We start from the raw sequence: 25850 nt of genomic DNA, 5'->3' as shown, positions 1-25850 counted from the left end.
ATTTATATAATTTAGATTACTTTTTATTTATTAATTTATATTACTTGTTCTTTATTTATTTAATATATAAATGTATTTATTTAATATATAAATTATTTATATAATTTAGATTACTTTTTATTTATTAATTTATATTACTTGATCTTTATTTATTTATTTAATATATAAATGTATTTATTTAATGTATAAATTAATTTATACATAAATTAATGTATAAAATTTATATAATTTATATCACTTACGTTTTATTTATTTAATATATATAAAATTTATAATTTATATATATTAAATAAATATAATGTATAACATTTACTTTTTATTTTAATTTTATTTATATTATTTGTTTTCCCGCTTTTTCTGTGAGGAGGAGGCGGCTTAATGCCGAGGTAAATTTGAAGCGAAGGCCGCCCTGGGGAGGAGGAGGAGGAGGAGGAGGGAAGGAGGAATGGAGGCCGGGCCTGGGCCGAAATGAGGGTGGCGCTCCGACCAGCCTCGCCCGACTAACCCAGGACGAGGAGGCGGCTCTGAGGACTGAGGAGATTTAGGAGAAGCTCCATAGGGCCCCCAGGCAGCGAGGGGCTCTCTTCCTCCTCCTCCTCCTCCTCCTCCTCCCGCCATGGCGCCTCCAGGACCGGCCTCCTCCTCCTTGACGACGCCCGCCGCCCCTCTTCCCCTCAGCCGAGGAGGAGACCTCTCCTCCTTCTTCCCTCAGCGCGGTGGGTGCGCTTTCCCCTCGGCCGCCCTCTCCTCCTCCTCCTTCCCCTCCATGGCCAGGAAAGAGTCGGAAACTTGGGGGGCAGAGGCATCGCCTTCCTCTGAAAACTTGGTCGTTTAGCTTGCTTCCCTCAGCTGCTTCCCCTCATCTTGCAAAAATCAATGCTTTCTGTGTCTGCAAAGTCTCTCCTGATTTCATAAATAACCCGTTTTCATCGCGCTTTAAGTGCCACGAGCTCCTGGCAGTGGAATTCTGGGAATGGTCGTTTGTTGTGGCACCAGAGCGAAGCACTTAAAGCGCTATGAAAACGGGTTACTTATACCGTGTGGGTGGTGTTTCTGGGGAGATAATCTGTGCTTCCTCAATCAGGGTTTGAGGTTTTTCCCTCTGTGTGTGTCTGTGTTTTTATCTTAATGTTTTCCTTCCTGTTCTCTCTCCTCCAGATGTCAGTTTCTCCATTCTCTTCCTATTTATATTTGGAGAAGGCTCAATGTCTCTCAAAACTACAGTTCCCAGAACTCCCTAGCATTGAGCCAGGACAGTTTAAAGCAGTCTCAAACTGGGTGATCTCTGCAGTGTCTTTTGGACCATAGTTTTTCTCATCCCTCCAGGAATGAGATTTAGATTGGCTTGGTCCTCAGGTAGATACTGGCTGCATCCACACTGTGGAAATAATCCAGTTTGATGCTGCTTTAACTGCCACGGCTCCAGGCTATGGCATTCTGGGGGTGGTAGTTTGTGGCTGGCTCTCAGGAGGACGAAGTATTGACCAATTTAAAACTTCTGCGGCTCCATCTACACTGCAGAATGAGCATCGTTTGCTTTAAGTGCTGTGGCTCCATGCTATGGGATGCTGGGATTTGTAGTTTTGCGAGAGCCTTAGCCTTGCTAAGTAGTTTATGTTGGCACAATAAACTACAGATCCCAGGATTCCGTAGCATGGAGCCATGGCTGTTAAAGCGGTGTCAAACGGGATTGTTTCTGCAGCCGTAAAGCTCCAATTTTTCTTTCCAGTTCCATTTTTTCTCTCCATACTTCTTGCACTACCATTATAATCTCTCTTCTCTTCTTCCTGAGCAGCCGCTTGCAGAGTAACATCTGTCAATGCAGGGATATTGCCAGTCTCACTGTGATGTAAAGTTTATTGCTAACCTCTTTGTTGCTATTTGCTGTCAAGTTGACTTTGACTTGTGGCGACCCTGTGGATGAGAGACCTCCAAGTCATCCCCTCCTCAACAGCCCTGCTCAGGTCTTGCAGATTCAGGGGCCGGATCACATTTTACAAACATCCTACAAGGGAGATGCTTGTTTGTACAGTTCTCAGGTGCAGATTTTGTCTAGTTTGAATTCATTCAGATATTCCATATATACGTATGTGTCTATGTATGTATCTCTACAGTGGGCCCTTGGTATTCGCTGGGGTTTGGTTCCCCTGTGCATACCAAAATCTGTCGATGTTCAAGTCCCATTAAATACAGTGGCACAGTGAAATAGTGGCCCTTATAGAAAATAGCTAAATCAAAGTTTGCTTTTTGGAATTTATCTCTTTTTGGGATATTTTAAAGCTGTGGATGCTTGAATCTGTGGGTATAGAGGTCCAGCTCTCTGTGTGTGTGTTTGTGTGTATGCATGTTTGTGTGTGTGTTTCTCTCTCTCTCTTTGTGTGTGTGTGTGTGTGTATATATATATATATATAGAGAGAGAGGGAGTTACTTTGCAACCATAAATGCAGGAAAGATGATTTATGAAACGTCTGTGTGGGATTGTTGCATGTGGCAAAACCACAAAAGTTGGAAGCAGTTCTTTATTGTGCTGATTGTAACCTGATTGTTTATATTGCCTATTAAGGCACTTTTTAAACCTAATCATACCCCTCTGTGCCACCCTTGGGTAGCTGGGTATCTTTGCCATAACTAAAATGGGACTGTAGTATCAAGAATGGCTATTAGTAGTACACACACACACACACACACACACACGTATATTAGTTTCTTCTGGTGTATGGAAGTGTAATCCTGACTACAGGGTTGGGGATGATGATTGCAATGGCAGTGGTTCTGTCACTAGGTTAATCTGAAATAACACTAATCTGTGTTTGTCCTCCAGTCTGCCCGTTTTCTCTCTTTTTCTCTTAAAGCCTCCCCATCCCACTTTTGCAGATTATGGAAGAGAGATGGAGGATTTCTTTTTATCAAACAGTACCTTGCCACTCCTTCCTGTAAGAGCAGCAGATCACAAACAGCTGTTGTCTCTCGCTGGAGTTTGTTAAGCTTTGTTTGGAACACTTTAAGCTGTTGCATTCTTTGGTTTATGAGGGGTTTGGGATTGGTTACTGTAGCTGAGCTTCTTGTGGTAAATCAAGTCTGTAGGTCTGAATTCAGCAAAAGTGGGATTTCTTTTCTCCAAGGAAGAGAACTAGTGGTCGAATTAAAGAAACTTGGCCTTGAAATAGTTGCTTTAAAATCTAGATAAACTCATGTATAGAAGTCCTTTTTTATATACTAATTCCCTTGCTTCTTATCCTCAGGTATTTTAATCAATGCAGTCCTATACACATATTCAGAAGTAAGTACCATTAAGTTACATGTAATCATAGAGTTGGAAGAGACCACAAGGGCCATAGAGGTCAGTATTTAGTAAATGAGTGTAGGAGTGCAACCTTGTTGACTTTTGTCACATGGGTAGATATGATGATGGTTCTAGACCTTGGTTGCTTACAAATTATTCCCCCATAGGTAGTCCCCCCATTTTTATGTGAGTGAGGCAAGTTAACATGGGATTATATTATAGGATTTAGGCCCTAACAGACAGGTTTAAAAAGATGGCTTCTGCGTGGCTTGGGGGCCTGGCGATTACATGATACACACCTCCAATTTGCGTGGAAGAAGCCACTCTGAAGCTGCGCTGGGACCACGTAAGGCTTCCCAAAAAGGAATGGATCTTTTCTGCTTCTTGCTGTGGCACAGCAGCAAGCACCCTTCAGGCCAGGAACAGATTTAGGTTGCCCCTTCCTGCCCTGTTTTGTTCCCCTAATCAAGGTCTTAATACTGAATTGGGAATGGAAGTGTCTTATTAAGATTTCTTGTCTTCTTGTAGTACATGGGCTACACAGTGAAAACTACTGTTAGTTCTTTTGCAACTGTTTTTGGAAATCTCTCCAAAACCTGTTCCACAGACTGATATGGCCAGGGCTATTGAATGCCCTGGCACAGTAAATTTAAAACATTTATTAAACTGGTGCTTGTTTTTTGAATGATGGGGGAGCAGATATTCTATACAGGTTGAGTGTCCTTTGTCTGAAATGTTTGGGACAAGACATATGCCACATTTTGGATTTGTTTCCAGATTTTGGAATGCCGATATTTGCATATATATATATAGAGAGAGAGAGAGAGAGAGAGAGAGAGAGAGAGAGAGAGACATAATGAGATTGGAAAGAGACAGAGGATCTGTGAAATGGCGGGAATCCAAGCATAGTGCTTGGCATGAATCCATGCCTCCTGCCCTTTCCCAGATTCTCACATCTCTCTCCAGCCTTGCAAATACAGTACAGGAACATAGCTCAAAAAGTTTTGAATTTTGCAGTATTTTTGATTTTTGGAATTCTGGATAATTTATGTTATATAATGATGTGAGAACATTTCACATGGTTGCACATACAATCAGTATGTGAACTTTAGTTGCATTTTGCTGTTTGGACAGTTGGCAGCAGCATTAATTTTCTTAACATTTTTCCTTAAAGTTTTTTAAATGGGCAAAGCATCTACTGTATCTTGCAAGTGATCCTCTGTTAATCTTCAGGTTGACAAACATAATATTTTTATTTGTTTGCCACATTTACATGTAGCTCCGTAACAACATTTTCTGAGAAATACTCAGTATGAGTAAAATTTTAAAATACAGCACAAAGCAGTAAAGTAGATCTAAATGGAAGCTTTAAATTTAATCAGATATTATTTCCTATTACTTAAAATCAAACAACTGTACTTTTTTCCAGGTTGTGAAGATACAGTTGGTTATATGTTTAAATGTTCCTTCTATTGGAAATCTCACTCCCTTTCTCCCTACTCTATATTCAGAGATAGCATGTCCAGTATGTTCAACTGGACACACTAATTTTAACATGAAGTAAATGTCTTTAAATCAGGCAGGTTTCAAATGCGATTCCCCTTCAGTCAGTCACAAAAAATCCTAGTTGCTGCTTTACTCTGCTGAACTTATCCATGGGATTTCTGGTCATTCTTTCTCTCTATCTCAGGGAAATTGCTTTTAAAACTTGCTTTTGGCTAATAACTTATTAGACCTCTGTTCATACCAACAGACTAGTGACATCTCAGTTCATGACTCATTGGCATGTGTTTGGGGAAAGATTGACAAACGGTGCCACTCTTCCCCAATTACATGTGTGACTTCAAATATAACAGTGCTCTTTTCATTCTGTAATACATTTCATAAAAATGCTCTGCTATTTCAGTAGTTCCTGTTACATTCATATAAAATAGGCTGTTACTGTACTACATGTACATTATATACTATATGTTCTGTGCATGTACTGTGCTTTTCATGCACTGTCGTACTTAATTTTATCTCCCTTATTCTAAGTTAAAGAGAAGCAAATGCTTGATGCTATTAAAGAAAGGAATTGGAACCAAAGTGTCATTTCTAGCTGATGTTTTGCTTTTTAGGGACAGAAAGATCAACCTTACTTATTTTTGTCTAGCTTTGAATAGCATATTCAGTGAAAACGAAAGTAGATTTGTATGCATTTTATTTAACTCTTCTGCTGTTTGAGGAAGTGGAGCTCAGCTGCTCCCATCTGTATAAAGCCTAAAAGATAAATAAAGTTATAGGCTTTTTTGGAGTCGACCTAAAAGGTTCATTGAATTGTTTTGAAGAACTCACACCATGCCCATTATCACCTGACATTTTAACTGGTCCTAATAAAGGTGGTGAACCTAAAGAGGCAGTTTGGTGTAGTGGTCTGAGTGTAGGACTATGACTGTGGAGACCAGGGTTTGAAGCCTCACTCAGCCATGGAAGGCCACTGGGTGACCTTGGGCAAGTCACACCCTCTCAGCCTCAGAGAAAGGCAAAGGCAAACACCCTCTGAATAAATCTTGCTGAGAAAAATATTACTTTAGGGTTACCATAAGTTGGTAATGTCTTGAAGCCACACAACAACAATGGTCTTATCTAGGCCAGGAGTGTATATCACTAATGGTATCCATCAAGTTTCTTTGTTGCTCCCATTAAAAAAAATACCTAAATATAATTAGTTTGGGTGCCTCCAGAGCAAAGTGTTTCTTGCCACCTCATCTTTCTTGATTCTGACTCCAATATGAACTCATCTTTATTATCAGGGAGCAAAGATTTCAGGTCACCATAGATCAGGTGCTTGGCTTTGCATTGTGTTAGGAGATCTGCTAAAATGTACAAAACACAGAAAAGGTCTCCTGCTAACAATCTTAGAGGAGAAACTGCATGGTGCCCAAGAGACTAGTGAGAGTGCTTCAGAGCCCATTCTGTTGATGGGGTGATCAGGAATGACTGTGGTCAAGAAGAAAGTTGTGTGTATGTGCGTGTAATGGCTAAATGGGCCACATGGTTGCGTGACAGTGCTTAGTGAAGTGTGTAGGTATATGAAAGACAAGAGATATTGTGTATGTGAGTAAGGGTAGTCAAAAGTAGAAAATTCTCCTCTATTTTCAGTGGTGAGTATACTTCTAGAAGGTACCTTTGTTGGAATAAATTAATTTCAGTGGTGAAATAGAAATGGTTTTTCTGCAATGCATAGTTTGTTGGAAAAGAACACTAGATTGAGTGTTCTTGTTTTGGTTACTTAGGGCTCAGACTCCATGTCTTTCTTGTACTCAAGACTATGAATGATCACAATGAAATATACAAAGGTAAGCTGCCACCCAGTAGCATTCTTTAATATATAGATTAGTTGGCTGTAGTTAATTAATTGTTATACAGTTGGCAGAATTCAGTCATTGTACCCTGCATGTGGAACGCCCCACCCAGAAACTTGCTTGGAGTGGAGTCTGGTGTCTTTAGGGCATTCGCTTCCAATATTTTATTTAGTCAAGTCTTTTGACAGGTATCTGGTTGATTTTAATAAGAAATCTTTTATTGATGGGTTGCTTTTTTAAATTGAGCTTTTTAAACATTAATTTTATTGTTTTAAAATTAAATTGCTGTATTGTGCCCTATAGCACAGGATCTCCTGATAGCATATGGATAAAATAAACAAAGTACTTTTAAGAACAACTTAAATTCAAAACAATTCACACAATCCAAAAAATAGTAACGACTGAACAATTACAATATTAAATGATTTTAATAATCACAATGGATTCAAACAGTTTAAAAGCTTTACAACGTTGGGTAGAACTATGAGATTTCTCTTTTTTGTTTTAATACTATGGTATGGTAGAGCCACCATGGTTTAGTGGTTTGAGTGTTAGTCTATGATCCTAGAGACCAGGGTTTGAATCCCCACAGCCATCCCTGGGTGATAGTGGACAAGTCACACTCTCTCAACCTAAGAGGAAGGCAGAGGCTCACTTTGAAGAAATCTTACCAAGAAAACGCTATGATAGGTTTACCTTAGGGTTGCCAGAAGTTGGAAATGTCTGAAAGGCACACAATAAAAATTGCTTTCAGTTGATGTAATCTGCCATGGGAGATTTCTGAACTGAACGATAGCAGAGAAGTGTTTTAATAAACTTTAGACTAGCCAGGTATGCCAGAGCTGCAGGAGTCTGTAGATTAAGACCAGATAAAATGTCAGGTGGCATGTGTCTACTCTTTTATTGCTTAAAACTACACTATGCTCTAGTCTTTGCCTTACAGTAAGAAAACTACTGGAGTGACAAGGCAGTACCTAATTAACTACAAATTCTCTAACCACAGACTGCCTTAACATCAACATGGGTATATGTCTAGGATAGAATTTAGGACTGTGTAAGGACAGGACTTAGTATTTTATCAGGAATGGTTTATTTTTTGATGAAATTTCACTACTTATCTGCAGTGACAAATTTTGACATTTTCACTACTTGTCTGTCAGTCATCATCATCTATATTCTCTTTGTGTTCTTGCTTGCAACTTCCTAATCTGCAAAGGTGGCAAACATAATGTCAGTGCTACTGCTATTAAAGAAAAGAAAGTCTTCTCCCTGGATTGGTGCGGCGTTTCTTCTTGACGAAAGGAGCTAATTTTAGCTGTTTTGAAACAACTATGCACAAGCAGATGGGCTTGCCGGTTTGTAGCATTAAGGCTGTCTTCAATAATCTGTCCAGTTGAATCGATTCCTGGCAAATTAAAAGTTAGTTCTTTAAACAGCATTTTGTTAGTAAAATAAAGAGTAAATAGGGCTATACAAAATCTCATTTTGACCATTTTAATCAGGCATGGATGAACTGTTTACTTTTCTGATATAATGGATCACATTATAATGTGCAGTGCAGAGTTAGATAAATTTACTTCTTCCACTACAACTCATAGACTTCCCCAGCTGGCTTAACTGGTGACCTTTCTGGCTGAGAGTTTCTCAGAGTTGTAGTCCAAAAAGAAACTTTTCCTGGCTTTAATCAGGTGTCATTGTGTGTACTACTTGGATGCAAGTGTAGCGCTCACAATCAGTACCATTTTTAGCATTTGGTGTGTACAACTTCTGTGATTTGTTTTGATGCTGCTCTATGTCTGTATTTCATAATTTAAAAAGGTATCCTGCCAGTTCCCAGGCTGGCAGCAATCAAAATAAAATAAGTCAATAAAATAAGTCAGAAGCAATACAATATGAAACCATTTAAAGAGTTGAAGCAGCCTATTTAAATCATCTCAAAGGAAGTATTGCTCAAGTGCTTAAGCAATGCATTAAGCTATATTTACCAGAACACCATGAAGTCAGCATCTTTTCCTCTTAAGCTCCTTATTTCATTTGTGCAATTAGCAGTGAGTATTTTGTGTTAATGTCTTGCTTTTGCACTTGCATCCATCAGGCCAGGCTGTAGGCCACTGTAACACATTGGTATGTGTTCAGAATTTGATTTCTGTAACTTCACTTGATATTGATGAGAAAGTACCCTTTCTTTCAACAGCTGCATTTCAGTCTAGCCTTTATATTGTTATTGTGTGTTGTATTTCTAAATTAAAACTCCAGTTCTTGTCACTCCTTTTTCTCTACTTCTGCTTGAAACGTCTGCTGTCACTTATGAGTGTTAGGTTCTACGTTCACATGGAAGGTCTCTAGGGGGTTAGTAGAGGATGTTGTTGGGAATGAGACCTCTAGTATTGACCCATCACAAGATGGATGACATTGCTATCTTCTGTGTTTAGACAGCCATGTGAGAGCCTGAGGTCTACCATAGATCTGGTGAGGAGATTGGGTATGCATTTCTTTAAGGAGTGAATTGAAAATGCATTGCTAAGTTGGTCTGTGATTTCAGAGTCCAGGCATTTTGCATATAACAGTGAAGAGGAGCGTAAGCTACTGGAACAATCCTTATTGAAAGATGGTCAGGAGTGTTCACTTTCCATTTATGTCTAAATTTGGGCAGCTTCTTATGAGGATAGTTTTAAGTGAGCCAGGATCTTGTTTTGGGAGACCAGTGTGAATAAAACTGGACTGAAAGTACTCCAAAGTAAAACATTGTTTTGAGGTAATCAAAGGTTTCTCATGTGCATTCTTCCTTTCACACACACACACCCTTCCTCCTTCACTTAGTACCTTTGCATTTTCTTTTTTGTATTTGGTTTTGATGAACTGTAGACCATTTTTGGAAATCAGTAATACTGTTTCCCCTCTGCTACATTTCATTAGCTAAGCTGTGTATAGTATATAACCTTTCTCTGTGTTAGCAATGATCAATGGTTTAAGCAAATAAATTAAATGTAACTGCACATACTGATGTCTTATAAACAGTGGTCTGAGTCCTACAGTTAGTCCTGAGTAGAGTAGAGCCATTGGATTTGCCTATGTGTTGACAGAGCAGGGGTTCAGCCGAGTTACTGTAGTAGGGTCTAACCAACAAGTTTCAGCCTATATATGTTGTTGGAAATGCCCTGGAGCAACTTCTTGGTCCTTTTGTAGGGCATTGCAGGTTCATACTGATGGCTTACTCTGAAAGTCAAGATCAGGAAGACTTGGGTTACTATGAGATATTCTGCCAAAAGGTAATACTAGGCATAGGGCTTCCATGGCTCTATTTGCTTTCTTATCAGAATAAGAATGGCTTTCTCCATGCCTTCAAACTCTCTGCATGTTTTAGGATGCTGTAGTAATACTTCTCACAGAACACTGGCTTTTTTTGGTGAAAAGATTTTTTGGCATGTTGTTCAGAACAATTCAAATTGATGTTCAAAGGTAACATAATTTTTAAAAACCCTATTTACATGAGGAGGTATTCCTCTTACTTTCTAATGGTTCTTATATAAATACAGTATCTTATGTAAAGATTCCCCCCCCCCCCTTGATTGTCTGGAATACTGTTGACATAGAATGCAGTCGTGTAGTGATATAACTTGCTTCTTTCAAAACAGAAACAGTTTGTGGGTGGGGTAAGAACTGTAATTAATGAGAATCTTCCTGTGTGGCATCTTTGGATCTGATCTCTTTCTTTTCATACAGTGGATGTGAGTGTTCATAGATATCTTATGCTGTTGCAAAAGAAAAGCCCTCAACTTGAAACTGTTGTCTTTAGTGGTTGGTGTTAGAGGGTTTCTGCTAGCAAATTGCTGGATGTTGTCTTGAACCACCTTATTACAGTCTACTTCTGAAATTCTTTGATGGGTGAAACAGTGAAACAGAGGCCTGTTACAGACTGCCAAAATAAAGCTGCTTCGGGTCTCTCTGGAGATATGCTGTTTAAATGATGCATGCATCCTAAGAATCCGGAAGCTGCACCAAAGCTGCACTCCAGTGCTTAGGAATGGAGTGTGGCTTTGGCGCGACCTCCGGACTCTTAGGACCCATGCATCATTTAAATAGCATACCTCCAAAGAAACCCGAAGCAGCTTTATTTTGGCAGTCTGTAACAGGCCAGAGTACAGTGGACCCTTGTTATACGCTGGGGTTTGGTTCCAATATCCCCCATGTATAACAAAATCCGTGTATGCTCAAGTCCCATTAAATATAATGAAATAGCAAAATGGTGTCCCTTATAAAAATGGAAAATCAAGGTTTGATATTTGAAATTTATACTTTTTTTGAACATTTTCAAACCGTGTATGCTTGAATCCGTGTATAAAAAAATCCATGTATAAGAAGAGCCGACTGTATGAGGACAGTTGTCCTCATCCTTGAAAAGGGTAGGCTGAATGGAGGCCATGGCCCCCGGCCAATTGTTACACCTGCTCTTCTCCTGCTAGTTGCTGAAATTCCTGCAAAGAAAGATGGGCTAAATGCACCTGGATCATGTGGGGTGGGATTTCTTTTCTCAGCTTCACTTAAAACAGTTTATGTCTTTATCCTTAAATGAGGTTGGGTGTGCACTATTGTGTCCCAGATTAAAACAACGGGCAGACAACAAGGAATTCCAGTTCGTTTGTTTTTTAAAAATTAAGCTACACAGATTAACCCACATCTCCTGTTGTATAAGCACATCAGAAGAGATGAGTTGCATCAGACCAAAGACCTATGTAATCTGGCATTCTGTCCTGATGGTGGCCAACCAAAGACCTATGGGAAGGCCACAAATGAGATTTGAACAAGAGGGGCCTATTGCATTCAAGTTCCCCAAATGGTATTAAGAGACATGCTGCCAGTGATAACTGGAGGTAATAAATATCAACCCATAACCATTAATAGTTCTTTCCTCCCATGTGGGAGGAATCATGCATGTTACAAACTTTTTCAGTAGTTCAGCCCCTTGGATTGTTTTACCTGCCCTTGACTTTCCTCATTTGTTGTGGTTGTAATTGTGGTTGTGTGCCTTCAAGGTTTTTCTGTGTTATGGTGACCCTAAGGCAAACCTGCCATGTGGTTTTCTTGGAAGGATTTGTTCAGAGGTTCCCCCCCCCCCCCCTTTTCCTTTCTTGGAGGCTGAGAGTGTGTGATTTGCTCAAGGTCACCCAGTGGGCATTCATGGATGAGTGGGGATTCAAACATTGGTCTTCAGAGTCCTAGTCCAACACCCAAAGTGCTATAATACACTGGCTATCTTCCTCTCATACACTGTCCTTCTTGTGTTACACTAACCAGAGCTACCAACAAGTGTACTTATTTTGCTTGTTTGAGCATAACCTCTTGTTTTGGAAGGGCACATTCTGCAAACCTTATGCCTTTGTTATTTTCCCCCTCCCAAAAATGGAAAAAGATATGAAAAAATGCAGTATTAGTATGCTTTACAGAATGAAAATCACTTTGTTTCTTTAGGAGCATAGTATTTGTTATATATAACTTGGCTTGGTATAAAAGTTAAATGTAGCGTTTATTCAGCAAACAACTATAAGCAGAAGTTACTTGTAAGAATACTATTGTTACAAATGAAACTATAAAGTCTTGAACTGCAAGAAAACTGGAACTATAAGAAACCTCTTTGCTTTTGCCAATTTATGAGGAGCAGGGGGGAAGGGAAAAACACACACACCAAAAGTTGCTATCAGCACTAGTAAAGAAAAAGAAAATTATTTTGTCTCCTCTAGTGGCAAACAGACAGAAAGCAGCTATTTCCATAAAAAGAATTTAGAAGAGGAATATCTAACTGCTACATTCTGGTTTTTTGGAAACAACGTGGGAGGAAGTAAATATATATAAACCTTGTATTTAGTAATTTATTTACCATTCCAAAAGAAAATACTCCATAATTCAGTTTTTCCTAAAAAGAAAGGCTTTGGGGGAAAAGCTGGGGGAAAAAACTTTCTCACTCCGATTTTCCTTGCTTTTTTCTGGGTCTTCACATCTCTAGTTAGGAGGAAAGGCATTCTGGGCTCCTGTATGAACTCTTCTCTGTGGAGTTGAAGGATCAGTTCTGTAGTTCTATAGTTCTTGGAGGACCAAGTAGCAATTGGGTTCAGGAGTGCCCTTCTATAGCTTTGAGCTGTCTGCCATCTGTTTCCTTTCTTGGATTGTGCAGCATTGGTTATAGTAATATATGTACTGGTCATATCTATGTGGAGCTGCCCTTGAAGAGTGCCCATTGGAGTGGGTAAAAGATGGACCTCCAGATGTTATTGGATTGCAGCTACCACCCATTTTCACTATTGGTTATTTTGGCTAGGGGTTTGGGGATTTGCAGCCCAATAACATTGGACAGATTGAATTTGGCCAGCCTCCATGTTGAGGAAATACACCAGCCAAAGCATGTTCTGATGTTAGTTTCTCAGAACATGTTACAACAGTTCCCTTGTCATTTGCATTGCCTGCTGATTCATTTCTGAGCACAGTTAAGTGTGCCTGCTATTACCTGTAAAATTCTGTGAAATGCTTGGGAACATGTTATCTAAAGGACTACATTAATCTTGCTTGTTCCAATATCTTGCTATGTGTTTCACCACTTTTGGAAGTATACATGATAAAGACAAGCAACATCTGATATTGGCATCCAGTTTATGGATCTGTCTCCAGAAAAAGTCTTGGTTGGTCCTTCAGGCTTTAGCAGAGTTACAAAGACTTCTTAAAATTTGATTTTAGCTCCTGGTAAGGCATTGCATTTTTAAACAAGCCCAGTTATTTTATGTCTCTCATTTTCTGTTCTTCAATTCTTTTTAAATTATGTATTTGTTTTGTTCTTGGTATTTTGTTGTACTTTTGTTTATCTGGAAAGACATTTTCATAAATAATAAAAAAAAATATGAATATTGTGGTCAGATAGTGGCATTGCATTATTCGTCTGCTTCTTTCCCCAATAGTGAATCTATTATCTTATAAACTTTCCAGTGTCATTCCTGTGTATTATAAATTTGAAGGATTTTGTATAAAAATGTGTATGTTTTCCCTTCCATTTTCACTTGAAACATTGGGAATTGGAAGACTGACTTGTGTTTAGAAACTTGTAAACATTACAGCCAGATAAGGGATGCAAGTTAGTTTGAACATTTGAAAACATGGGTCAAGTGTCATTATTATTTTACCTTGAATGTGGAACAATTTTTCTAGGGGCCCAGTATTACACACAAAGGCATGCCATAAATGCAGATTTTTGTCTATGTTGGCAGCAGTGTTTTGATTCTTTCTACAATGATCAATATTGGATGTTTGGAATGAATTTAGAATTGGAGATCTGGAGACTTTCCCAAGCATGGAATGTATAAGAATCCAAGCATGTATGTACTGCAGTTCTGTGAAAAACAAAAGAAGCACTTCTGAATATTAAAGGTGTTAAATATTCACCGGGTGTGGAGAAAAACATATAGCTGTACTAGTACCCACAGTTTCACTTACCCACTTCGAAACAATATGTTTTCTTTAGGCATTTTCTAGGTCCTCCTACATGACTATGGTCATCTTCTGCCAGAATGCATCTACGGTATGCATCCAGTAGAAGTTGACCATAGAGTCATGCAGGAGGACCTAGACATGCCTAGAGAGGTGTTCTCTCACTAGGAATCTTTTGGTCCTCTAGCATGACTCTTATCATCAACTTCCTTCAGAAGTCATTCATTTTAATAGGGTTTACTGTTTTCTGTGCTTTCTCATTTTCACGATAAATCTGAGAACATACTCCCTGTGGATATGGAGGTTGTGTTGTATCTTCACTTTCGAATCAATGAATTGCTTTAGCGCTACTCAAAACTATATACGTCCCATCTTTTCTGTTAGCTTACAGAAAACAAATACATATATTCTGCTGATATAAACTGAATGATTGAATGTTGGGTGCATAAGTGTTTCTGAAGCACTGAAGGAGACAATTCATGTGTTGTGCTAAACTGGTTTAGGGAACTCTGGCTTGCAGTTCCAAAAATAAGACAGGCCACAGTTAGAGTCACTGATGTGCATTTAACTTTATGAGTTCAGCCCTTTTAAAAGGAGGCTTGGAAGGCAAAGCCACGGCTCTGAGAAATTTTGTCCATGGTTTCTGTTTCCTATTTTCATCCATCTGCAAATCATGGTTGGCCAGTTGAGACATCGTGCCTCAGATGTAGAGTGGGGTGGCTCAGCTGAGTCATTAAAGTTACTTGTATGCCTTTCCTACAAAATGGAATAAATACTTGGCTGTTTACTCTCCAGTTGTAAACTTGTTGGTTAGCTGGTGTGAGCTCTTGTCTGCTGAAGAATTTTACTTTCTTAATTGACAAATGCTATCAATCAATATCAATTTATATTGTTACTGTAAAAATCTGAATAATAAGGTAGCTTCATTCCTTTGTTTTCATAGAGTTTCCTGAAGCCTTGTTAAGCCGTAGCTTAAGAAGTACGACAAATACACCTGATCATGGATCTTCAGGCGGTAGTGCACACCCTGAGTATATTGCTTTTTTGCTGATTCCTGTCTTCTTCCTAATGGGTCTCCTGGGGATTTTGATCTGCCATATACTAAAGAAAAAAGGGTATCGTTGTACAACAGAAGCTGAGCAAGAAGAGGAAAAACTTCAAGAAAAGATAGGTAGGCAAGAAGAACCTTAAAAGGATTAAATTCTGTACTGATAATGAGGATGCGGGAAAATATATTTTGGCTTAATTTATATTCCATAATCCTAGCGTACATGGCATGATGGTTGTGGAGATAATATAGATCCAGGTAAAAATAAATGAAGCATGCTTAAGTTTCCTGGGGAAAAAGCAGGATTGAAATGTACATAAAAACAGAACAGATAGCTCAAGCAGCCAGATTCAAAATGCATAGCTTTTGTTTTTCCAGTCACTTTAGAAGACTATTCAGTATAAAGTGGTGTGTGTAACTGCCCATCCTGCAACTAATTGCCTATTCTGTCATTGTGGAAAATAGTTCTTTGGGACTCAGGATTCCCTAAATCCAAGGTCCAAAAGAACAGGAGCAGAAAATAGTTTCATGTACTCAGCTGTTCTTTCTTGGAATATAAGTGCAGAAGCAGTTCCCCACAGCCGGTTCCCTTGGCCCTGAAGATTTTAAGGAAATTGGTAATCATCCTTTTGGGATTGTGTCAGGCTGTGTGTGCATGTGGTGCATACCCAGGAATGCTCTGATTCCTTAGTGATAAAGAAATGGGAACATATTGTTGGAACATTCCCATGCCCAGCCTGTTCCCACTGCTTGCTTTCAGACACACTAACTACATCATAAGGTTTTTAACACCACATAAAGTTAGTACTGATATACTCCTGGCTCCAAGTGAGAGCCGCTGTTTCCCCCCTTCTGTAGGGAAAGATGGCTGTTACCTTGAGGGACAAGGAGTTCCATCTGCACTGATGTCCCTTCAACTGTTAAATGATAACTAAGTACAGTAGGCCTCTGGTATCTTCTGGGATACAGTGTGTGTGTGTGTATAACATGTTTCAAACTAGAATTCTTTCCCTTGAACGTATGTAATATTTATAAAGGTGATTGCTTTCATTTTTGCTTATATTGTTGTTATATTTTTGTGGAATTCTAACTTCTTTCTTACATGTATTCTAATTTTCTAAGAATACAGGAGAATGTGGATCAGTTTTTGTTTATATTTTCAGAACTGAATGAAAGTACAAATGATAATGGTGACACTGTGGGGAAAATCGTTGACTACATTATGAGAAATGAAGGTACTTTAGCTTTTTAAAGATGAACACATTGATCTAGTGGTTAGACTTTTTAATCTTTGTGGTTTTTGATGAATTGTATTGAAGATTTTTAAACATTTAAAGGTCATTTCATTTATAGCTTTCAGTTCATGGCATGCCTCATATTATGCCCTTTAACATATGTGAACAGAATTTGCTTTGGCAAATTCACTGTGCTCACTGAGTTTGCATATGTATAGAAAGGTGGTAAATGAGCTAACTCTAAAGAGTGTTCATGGAAGAATCTATGTACAGTTCAGGTCTGATGTACTAATAACAGGTTTAGCCCAAATGATGCATTCATGACTTACACCATGGATATGGTTGCATCTAGATATACGTTTTCCTCAAAATTCAGTCAGCTTTTGGGTCATGATTCCTAAATTTTGCTTATGGTTTATTCTTTCTTGATATCTTGTTAAACCATCTGGGTATAAGGGATACCCTGAAAGGGTTAAATACTTATCTCTTTGACAGCTAATGCTGATGTGCTGAAGGCCATGGTGGCAGACAACTCTGTATTTGATCCAGAAAGGTAAAATGTAATTCGCTTATCCCTTTCCTAAGCTGCTTCATAAGCTGAAGTTTGGTTTGTGCTGGTGGTGCACAAATTCCTATTTGTTTTTAAATGTATATCCTTTAATAATTTATTTTTATTTCATATTTTGCCATATTAGTATTAACTCTTTCCCTGAATAAACATTTAAATGAATACAAATATATGTGGGATTCTAAACATGTGTACAAGGTGCATGTGAACTTGACATAGCATAGAACTTGACAATGCTTCCCATTTACACTACAAAAGAAAAAAGTGAGATTACTTTATATACAAGAAAATGGCCCAGTGTAATTCCTGTTTTAAAGGGACATGTACATACACTGCATTAATTTTTTTTAACAAGTGAGGACTTTAAGGATTAATCCAAAGATTTTGTACAAAGGCAGATTTTAAAAGAATATAGAGAAATGGCACCTCCTAGATGTTCTGGAGAGAGTTCAAATTATAAGGCGGTGGGGGGGAGAAAATACTGTACAGATTTTTTAATAATGTCTTCTCTGCAATATTCATATTTTTGTTTTTTCTCTTGCCCTTAACAATAGCCCTACTAGTCCAGGCAGTCCAACTACCCCAGGCAGTCCCACAACTCCAGCTTCTCCTTCCTCACCTGGAGATTCTCAGTTGAAACATACCTGTCGAGGCCATCATTTGCATACTGTTGGTGGAATTGCAGGGACAGGTGCTTGTTCTCGCTGCAGTCAGAAAAGATGGCATCTTTTCAGTCCATTAAAAAAATCTAAAGATGCAAGAAGAGCTCGGCATGGAGAAGTCACTGTACTCTCAGTGGGAAGGTGTGTATATTTCACTTCTTTTTCAGTAGCCTGTTGCACTGTATTACTTATCTGCTCAGCTTCCCTTTACACAGGTGACAATAATAAATAATAAAATAAATTGTTTATTTCTAGCCTGCCTTTCCATGAGATCAAGGCGGGTTACAACATCATAGAGCAACAAACGATAAATATCAACAATACAATATAAAACAAAATCAGAGATTAAAACAAGGAATTAAAAACACAGATTAAAAACCTTACAAAAACTAGCCAAACTGCAGGTGCAAAAGGAGGGGGAGAGAAAAAGCGATTACAACTGGGGGAAAGCTTGTTCGAAGAGAAAGGTTTTAAGTCTCTTCCTGAATTGGTCAAGGGAGGGGGTCGAGCGGAGCTCTTCGGGAAGCGAATTCCATAACTGCGGGGCTGAGATAGAAAACACCCTCTGTGCAGTTGTAGGGCGTTTCGAGGGTGGAACCCTCAGAAATTGCTTCCCGGTTGACCTGAGTGTGCGGGGCGGACTATATGGGGAGAGGCGGTCCTCCAAGTACCCTGGGCCCAAGCCATTTAGGGCTTTATAGGTTATAACCAACACCTTGTATTGTGCCCAGAAGCGAATAGGCAGCCAGTGAAGATCTCGCAGAACAGGTGTTATATGGCTGGACCTGGAACATGCAGTGACCAGTCTGGCTGCCATGTTCTGCACTAACTGAAGCTTCTGGGTTTGGTACAAGGGTTGCCCCATGTAGAGCACATTACAGAAATCCAACCGAGAGGTTACCAGAGCGTGTACCACCGTTTCAAGGTCCCCCCGGCCCAGGTAAGGTCGCAGCTGGCATATCAGCCAAAGCTGATAACAGGTACTCCTGACCGTCGCATCCACCTGAGATGTAAGGTGGAGCGACGAGTCCAATAGCACCCCCAGACTGCGAACTTTGACCTTCAGGGGAAGCGTGACCCCGTTCAGGACAGGTGGACAAATCTCCAAACCTGGACCCGAGGAACCTATCACAAGTACTTCTGTTTTCTCTGGATTCAGTCTGAGTCTGTTTTCCCTCATCCAGTGCATTACTGTCTCCAGACCGGCATCTAGAGGAGAGATGCCATCCCTGGTCACTGCATCAGTTGGAGACACAGAGAAACATATTTGGGTGTCATCAGCGTACTGATAACCGCACCCCGTGTCTCCGGATGATCTCTCCCAGCGGTTTCATGTAAATGTTAAATAGCATGGGGGACAGAATGGCTCCTTGAGGGACACCAGATGTAAGGGCCCTCTTATCGGAGCACACGTCCCCCAGCTGCACCATCTGGAATCTACCCGAGAGGTAGGAACGGAACCACTGGAGCACAGTGCCCCCGATTCCCAGCTCTCTCAGGTGTTCCAGAAGGATACCATGGTCAATGGTATCGAAAGCCGCTGAGATGTCTAAGAGCACTAACAGGGACACGCTTCCCCTGTCCATGCCCAGACGGAGATCTTCGACCAAGGCGACCATGGCAGTCTCAACTCCATAGCCCGCCCGAAAGCCAGTTTGAAATGGGTCTAGAAAATCAGTATCATCCAAGATCGATTGAAGCTGAATGGCAACCGCCCTTGATCACCTTCCCCAAGAATGGCAGCAGAGAGATAGGCCGATAATTATTGTGAATCGGGGTCTAGGGAGGGCTTTTTTATCAGCGGTTTTACAATGACTAATTTTAAGCTGGATGGAAAGCGCCCGTCCCTAAAAGATGAATTAATTATGCGGCGCAACATAGTAGTTACAGCTGCACCCCCCTGAGCTGCTAGCCAAGAGGGACAGGGATCGAGAGAGCAGGTTGCCTTCCTAACACTTCTAAGGATCTTGTCCACTTCCTCAGTACTCATGGACTCAAACTGATCCAGTACAATAGAGTCCACGGAAGCTCTGGAGACCTCTATTCTGGATTCTGTAGAAATAACGGTGTCGAGATCAGCCCTTATCCGAGAGGTTTTATCCACGAAGAAGTTGTTAAATTCGTCACAGCAGGCTTTGGATGGTTCCAGAATAGAGTTCAGGGAGGAGTGTAGCTGAGTGAGCTCCCTCACTACCCTGAACAGCTCTGCCGGACGCGACTCTGCGGACGCGATACGTGCAGAAAAGAACGAATTCTTTGCTGCGCTTATCGCCACTCCATAGTCCTCCAAAAGAGAATCTAGGAGTGCCTTGTCGGCTAAGTCCTGGTGTCTTCGCCATTTGCGCTCTAGTCGTCGCAGAACCTGCTTCCTTGCCCGGAAATCTTCCGTGTACCAGGGCTCTTTTTTGGAAGCAGGCCTGAGAGGACGCTTGGGAGCGATGCTGTGTATAGCCCTGGAGAGATCAGTATCCCAGATGTTTGTCAGGGCATCAACAGAATCGCTGTCAGTGCCAACCAAATACCCCTCTAGGGCTTCTTGGAACCTTTTGGGTTCCATCAGCCTTCGAGGGTGGACCATTCTAGTAGGTCCGCCACCCCCGGGGGGGAGTTGGGTAGATGCCTTGAATTTAGCCTCAACCAGGAAATGGTCCGTCCATGACAGGGCGGAAATATTAGTTACTGGTATTGAAAAGGTAGCAGACTTGCATTGTCCTGATGGGTAAAGGGCTTTATACTTTAGTGCATAGCATACATTGTGGCTAAAATGCTAGTTTGCAGTTTTATTAAATCACTGTGAAAATGTCAGAAATGGGGGGAAGTATATGATTTGTGCCATTTAGTTTTAAGATAAATACCACATAAAATAGGTACAGCTTTTCTCTTTTTCAGGTATAAGTGGCCATGTTCTTTGCTATAATGTCCATACAAGGTCTGCAGTTTTCTCCTTGTTTGTAAAACTCTCAAGGTTGAGAGGATACACAAATAGAGTTATGTGCTTGGAAACCTCTGCATGGAACAAGAAGGTACTTGCAAGGTTTTCATGATAAGACAGAGGATTCAGTGCAGTCCCTCTTGTCACACAGTATTCTTTGACTTACGTTTTTCAAATTGAAAGTGACCTTAAATCATATTAAAAAAAAGATTTAGACACGATGTGCCTCATTTTTGATTGTGTGTGTCTGTGAGGATTCAGGGGTTCTGGTAAAACTGGAGCCTATTAAGAGTTTGTGATTCCCCTCCCTCCAGATTTAGAGTCACGAAGGTGGAACATAAATCAGCTTCAAAGGAGCGTAGAAACTTGGTGTCTGTAAGTGTTGGAGACAACATCAGTGGAGAAACACCAGCTACTCCTGTCAAAGAATGCTCTAAAGAAGTGACAGTTACACCTGCTGGGAAACAGGGATCCAAAGAACTGCATCACACTCCTCCCCAGCAAGGACAGACAGCAAGATCTAGTTCAGAATAACAGGTGGGCATAGAGTCTATGCAGACCCAAAATGAGGTCAGTATGATGCTGATTTTAAGTCAGAGTGCAAATCATCTTCAGATTTGCTTTCAGGTTTGGATGATTTGTTGGGGGCTGCATGTCTAGAAGGTATGTCTCCACAGCTCAAAAGGGATCCAGTGTTAATGTATTTTATTTATTTTTTCATTTGTTTGTTTCATTCAAACAGTCTGTGGAAGTCTGTTTTTCCCCTTTTCTCTAATACACAAAAAAGGAAACCAGAAGCATTTCTCCTTTTGTGAAGCCGAAGGCTTTCATGGCCGGCATCTATAGATTTTTGTGGGGTTTTCAGGCTATGTGGCCATGTTCTATAAGGGTTTATTCTTGATGTTTCGCCAGCATTTGTTTCGCCAGCATCTTCAGCATCTCTGAAGATGCTAGCCACAGATGCTGGCGAAACGTCAGGAATAAACTCTTATAAAACATGGCCACATAGCCTCCCCCAGCACTTAAACAAAATTAGGCTTCTGGCCACCCCCACCAATGATCCACAGCAATATCCCAAGTTTAAAAAGGTCAGATCTCACCAAAGCACATGGAGAAAGAAAACCAGCTTTCCTCCTTGAAAGAGTGACATTCTGGTTTCTACAGTTGGCAGGAAACTGCATGAGTGGCAGGTAGCCTTGGTGCCAATCAACATTTTGGGAGGGGAGGAGGTAGCAGCCTCAAAATTGATAAATGGGAGGGAAGACTGGCAGTGGCGTCATTACTTGTGGTGGAGGTAAGTAGAGTCAGTGTGAGTTGGAGACCAGTTGAATTGGGCACACCTGTGTTTGGCTGCAGAGAAGGCATAAATGTTTAATAGTGAGACTTTAAGATGATTATACATTCTTTAAAGGAATTGGTGGCCCTACAGATACTGACTATGCTGGTGAGGGTCAGTTAGAGCTGTTGTCAAATGATATGGGCTCAATGTTCTCCACCTCTTGTTTACAAGTGCAAGGTCTTATCACAGCTTTCAGAATTACATTATATAGTGTGAAAAATATTACATATTAGCCAAGACCTTGCATTTGGAGCTATACATGTATCATGTTACTACGTCTCCATAACTACATCTCTAGTGCGACTCCCCAAAAACTGATCTTGTATATGACACAGCCCCCCCCCCCCCAAAAAAAAAAAAACATGGCCTTTTTGCATTGTTAGAGAGCAAGGGAGGAGCAGGGGATGCTTCCAGCTATTTTCACTATTAGGATGCTACTCATAGTATAATGATTTGCTAATTCTGCATCTTAAGCATGCTTCCTGTGTATCTACGTACAGTGTGTATGGATACAGATAGTAATATACGTAGATGTTTTGTATAGTAAAGAGGGTTATCAGGCCAACTTTAATATTAATATTGAAGAATTATTGCACATTGAAAACTTGCCCTTTGTTACCTCTACAAATGTGACTTCCTTTTTTCTCTTCCTTTACAGATGGAGGCTTTTAGAATACGCACAAACAACATATTTGCAAAAAATCAAACCTAGGACACTTATGCCTCGCCAAAGACATATTTGTGAATGAACTATTGGTGCGCATTGCTTACATGATTGAATTTACGTGGAGTTGCATACCAGAATTTAACATTTTTAAATAACTGAAAACATAATGACATTTTAGCAATTTGAGATTACTGTGACATATGGTCAGCAGTTTTATATTTTAAATTATTACATGTTTTCACTTCTAATAAAGGGGAATTTTATGAAATATTTTTTGGAATGGAGAAAACAGTTATCAGCTTGCCAAAATAGTCTTCTGCTGTGTTGCAATGTAAATGCATTATTTTGTATTAGTTTTTTTTTAAGAGACATAAAGTTTGGGAACAATGTCAGAGACCAAAGTTTTGAACCATATTTAGGACTTAATTTATTGTTACAATAACAATGATTGTTAAATTAAGCACTACTTACTTACTTAAATTTTCTCTGTATCCTTTCCATAGTTACTATTTTTGTGTTCAAATCAATCTATGCAGTCTAAGGAAGACTATATAATTTGCACTTGAGTACATGTACACTCGTGTACATGTGCACTTGCCCACACACAGTATATTCATGATATGTATGGTCTTAAATACTGATGGAATCCCAAAACAGCCTTTCAGCTTTGCTGACTTGTAGATGAATAACTATGGAGCTACTTCATGATCCTGTCTTTGTGTGTGTGTTAATCTTAGCTTATTACTTTTTTGAGATGGTGATTCTACAGACAAATTGTGAAAGCAAACTTCCTTCTGAGTTCTCTAAGATGTTGGCACTACTGGAGAATTTCAGAAGTTGAATGTACTCTAGATGCATGTGGGAAACACTGTTCATCACATTATGTTGGCATTACCCGAGAAAATACTGACTATATTAGAGCCAGCTGACCTCCATTATAAGAACAAAAACTCTTCATTATAGAATTTCAATCAATGCTAAATATATAACAATGTAAGACACCTAAATCAGTAATCTGTTTACTGTTACAGTAAATAAATGCATTATATCTTGGAATGAAGGGAAAAAACTGTTTTTTTTTTTGAAAGGTGCTTTTGTTCTTTCTGTATGTTCAATACCTCTTTGTATTGAAATTCAGATGAAATATACGAAAATGGCAATGTGTTTATAATAAAAAGGTGCAGAAGGACATTTTTTTAAAGGAAAAGTTTGGAAAATGCTGTATCTGGTCAAAATCTCTCCTTTTGGAAAAGTTTCAAATAAAAAGTAAATGTTTTTGATTTCATGTAAATTGAGTAGGCCTTGAAGAACTGAAATTTTATTGGATAGTCAATACATTTTAGGTATAGTGCATTACTTGCCTGGTAAATGAAAATGTATTCCAAAAATATCATAAAACCTCAAATGAAAAAGGGCTGCATCTTAATATGATATAGATTTCTTCTTGGCAAAATTTTATTACATTTCACTTGCATGAGCTGAACAGTGAGGTGGAATTGACAAACACTCTTTGAACGAATCCCGTAAACCCCTCATCTTTGAGAGGAGGAGAGATAAATGGATGAAAATAGGAAAATATTTGCCTTCACACAGATTGAGGAACATAAGCTTTGCCTGTACACCGAACTGCCTTTTTATTTGGCTGTCACAATATTGTCATAAGGCATGTACACCAAATCCAAGTAAACATTACATTAAAGTCCCATTTACATGGATTGTGAGTATTTGGGGACAGGGGTAGTACTTCTGGTAAAGTATTGTAGTGTGGAGTACTTCCATTCAGCCACCCATGCTTTTCTTCATGATATTCCATTGCACTACCCTTGCACCTTGGTTTTTGTGTCTGCACAAGAGCGGCTGAGCATTCTGTGCCACTAAGCAGATTTAGGTCTCATGGGTCTTTTTTGTGCAGTTTTATTTAGTGTTTTTTCTAAACACCTTTTTTTCTACTTCAACGAAGCTTGGGATTCCCTGAAGCTTCTGAATACTATACTTTTATGTGTGGATGTTGTCATTTTGTTTACGTAAGGATATAAATTCAGCTCTTAACTTTGCATATAGAGGGTATTATTAATTAGTGACACCTGACTTTCCCGGTTGATTTCAGTAGACCTTTAGCTCAAGTCCTCCACGTGCTTATGCAATCCCTGATTGGCTAGAACTATATAATTTACATTTTAAAAAATGCGATATTAGAAATATTAACATAATTTTTATTATGAAATACAGTTGAGAGGCAAGAGAAGCTGGAAAAACAAATTCCCAGAAACTACTCCTTCTGTGACATAGGCCAACATTACTAAAAAATATTTTATAATTTTTTTTTACTACATCAAGCCCTAATGGATGTAAAAGCTATAACTCCTATTCTAGAGGCCATGTGTAAACAAGATTGTTTGGGTGCAGTCCTGCAATGGAATGCATCAGTGGATGAAACCCTGTTTGTAGCACCTGATTTATTCACATCCCAGGCACCCTGCAAATTTATGATCAGCTTCACTAGATCAGACTGCAGTAACCATCTGTTTGGGTAATTTTCATGTACAGATCATGTATATACCTTCTGCTGTTGACAGAGCAGATTGTGGAAGTGATGTTTATGTGCCTGAAATGGGCTTCTTATAACACAAGCTACTGTACCAACATGATTGTATGATATGTGGCTTGCCCTAAGAAAGTAAAGCTCACTTTTTACAAGCATGTGCATTAAATATATTTTAACAGTGTAGTTTGTATGAATATTTTGTACTACTTGAAAAATAAAAATTGCAGTCCCCTTTTTAAATGCTCTGCTGTATTGTTTTCTTTCAAGACATAGTTCATGTTCTTCACATTAAAATGTTGAAAGCTTGGAAGGAAAGTATGGCCCATGAATCAAGCTCACTGAGATATCTTTCCTCAGGGCACAGAGGTATTAGATGAGGCAATTCAGATAACCATATGTTTCTATTGAATTATTTTTGTGTCTCTTGTACACCCCCCTCTCTTTCTTATACACAAATGGTAAATGGATCTGTTTCATTTTTCTTCGTTTTAATATCAGTTTCAGGGAGTCCACATTCCCTCTCTGTGACCCATATTTGCTTGAAGGACAATGTATTGCCATACTAAATTGGGGGATTGCTGAAGTTGTGACAGAAAAATGTTAAGCTTATTACATGCTGCAGTGCTTTTCTAAAAAAGATATTCCTGAAGTTTGGGTAAGAAAGTCTGTGCTTGCTTTTTCTTTGTGAAACCATTCTTCTGTGCAGCATGTATGTACCAATTTGTGCTTTCTGCTTTATTGAGCCTTGATCTAAAAA

General features: G+C 39.4%; 1 protein-coding gene across 4 annotated transcripts; it reads left to right on the top strand.

The window, feature by feature from the left end:
- Window positions 1-435: 435 nt before the first annotated feature.
- RELL1 (RELT like 1) lies at window positions 436-25333 on the top strand. Of its 4 annotated transcripts, XM_089525077.1 has the most exons (10): window positions 732-2039; window positions 2875-2933; window positions 3243-3280; window positions 6559-6621; window positions 15041-15268; window positions 16309-16380; window positions 16876-16933; window positions 17503-17751; window positions 20857-21079; window positions 22540-25333. In XM_089525077.1, exons 2-9 carry the CDS (start codon window positions 2878-2880, stop codon window positions 21074-21076), a joined length of 984 nt encoding a protein of 327 aa, XP_089381203.1. In that variant the 5' UTR covers window positions 732-2039; window positions 2875-2877; the 3' UTR covers window positions 21077-21079; window positions 22540-25333. The 4 variants fall into 4 exon arrangements, with proteins under 4 accessions (XP_089381206.1, XP_089381203.1, XP_089381202.1 ...); XM_089525076.1 differs by lacking the exon at window positions 2875-2933; XM_089525079.1 differs by lacking the exons at window positions 2875-2933; window positions 6559-6621.
- The last annotated feature ends 517 nt before the right edge of the window (window positions 25334-25850 follow it).

Source organism: Sceloporus occidentalis, unplaced genomic scaffold (assembly GCF_023333645.1).
Source record: "Sceloporus occidentalis isolate IW3139 unplaced genomic scaffold, rSceOcc1.0.p SCAF_5, whole genome shotgun sequence".
Taxonomy (NCBI): domain Eukaryota; kingdom Metazoa; phylum Chordata; class Lepidosauria; order Squamata; family Phrynosomatidae; genus Sceloporus; species Sceloporus occidentalis.
This window is presented reverse-complemented; position numbering and strand designations above follow the sequence as displayed.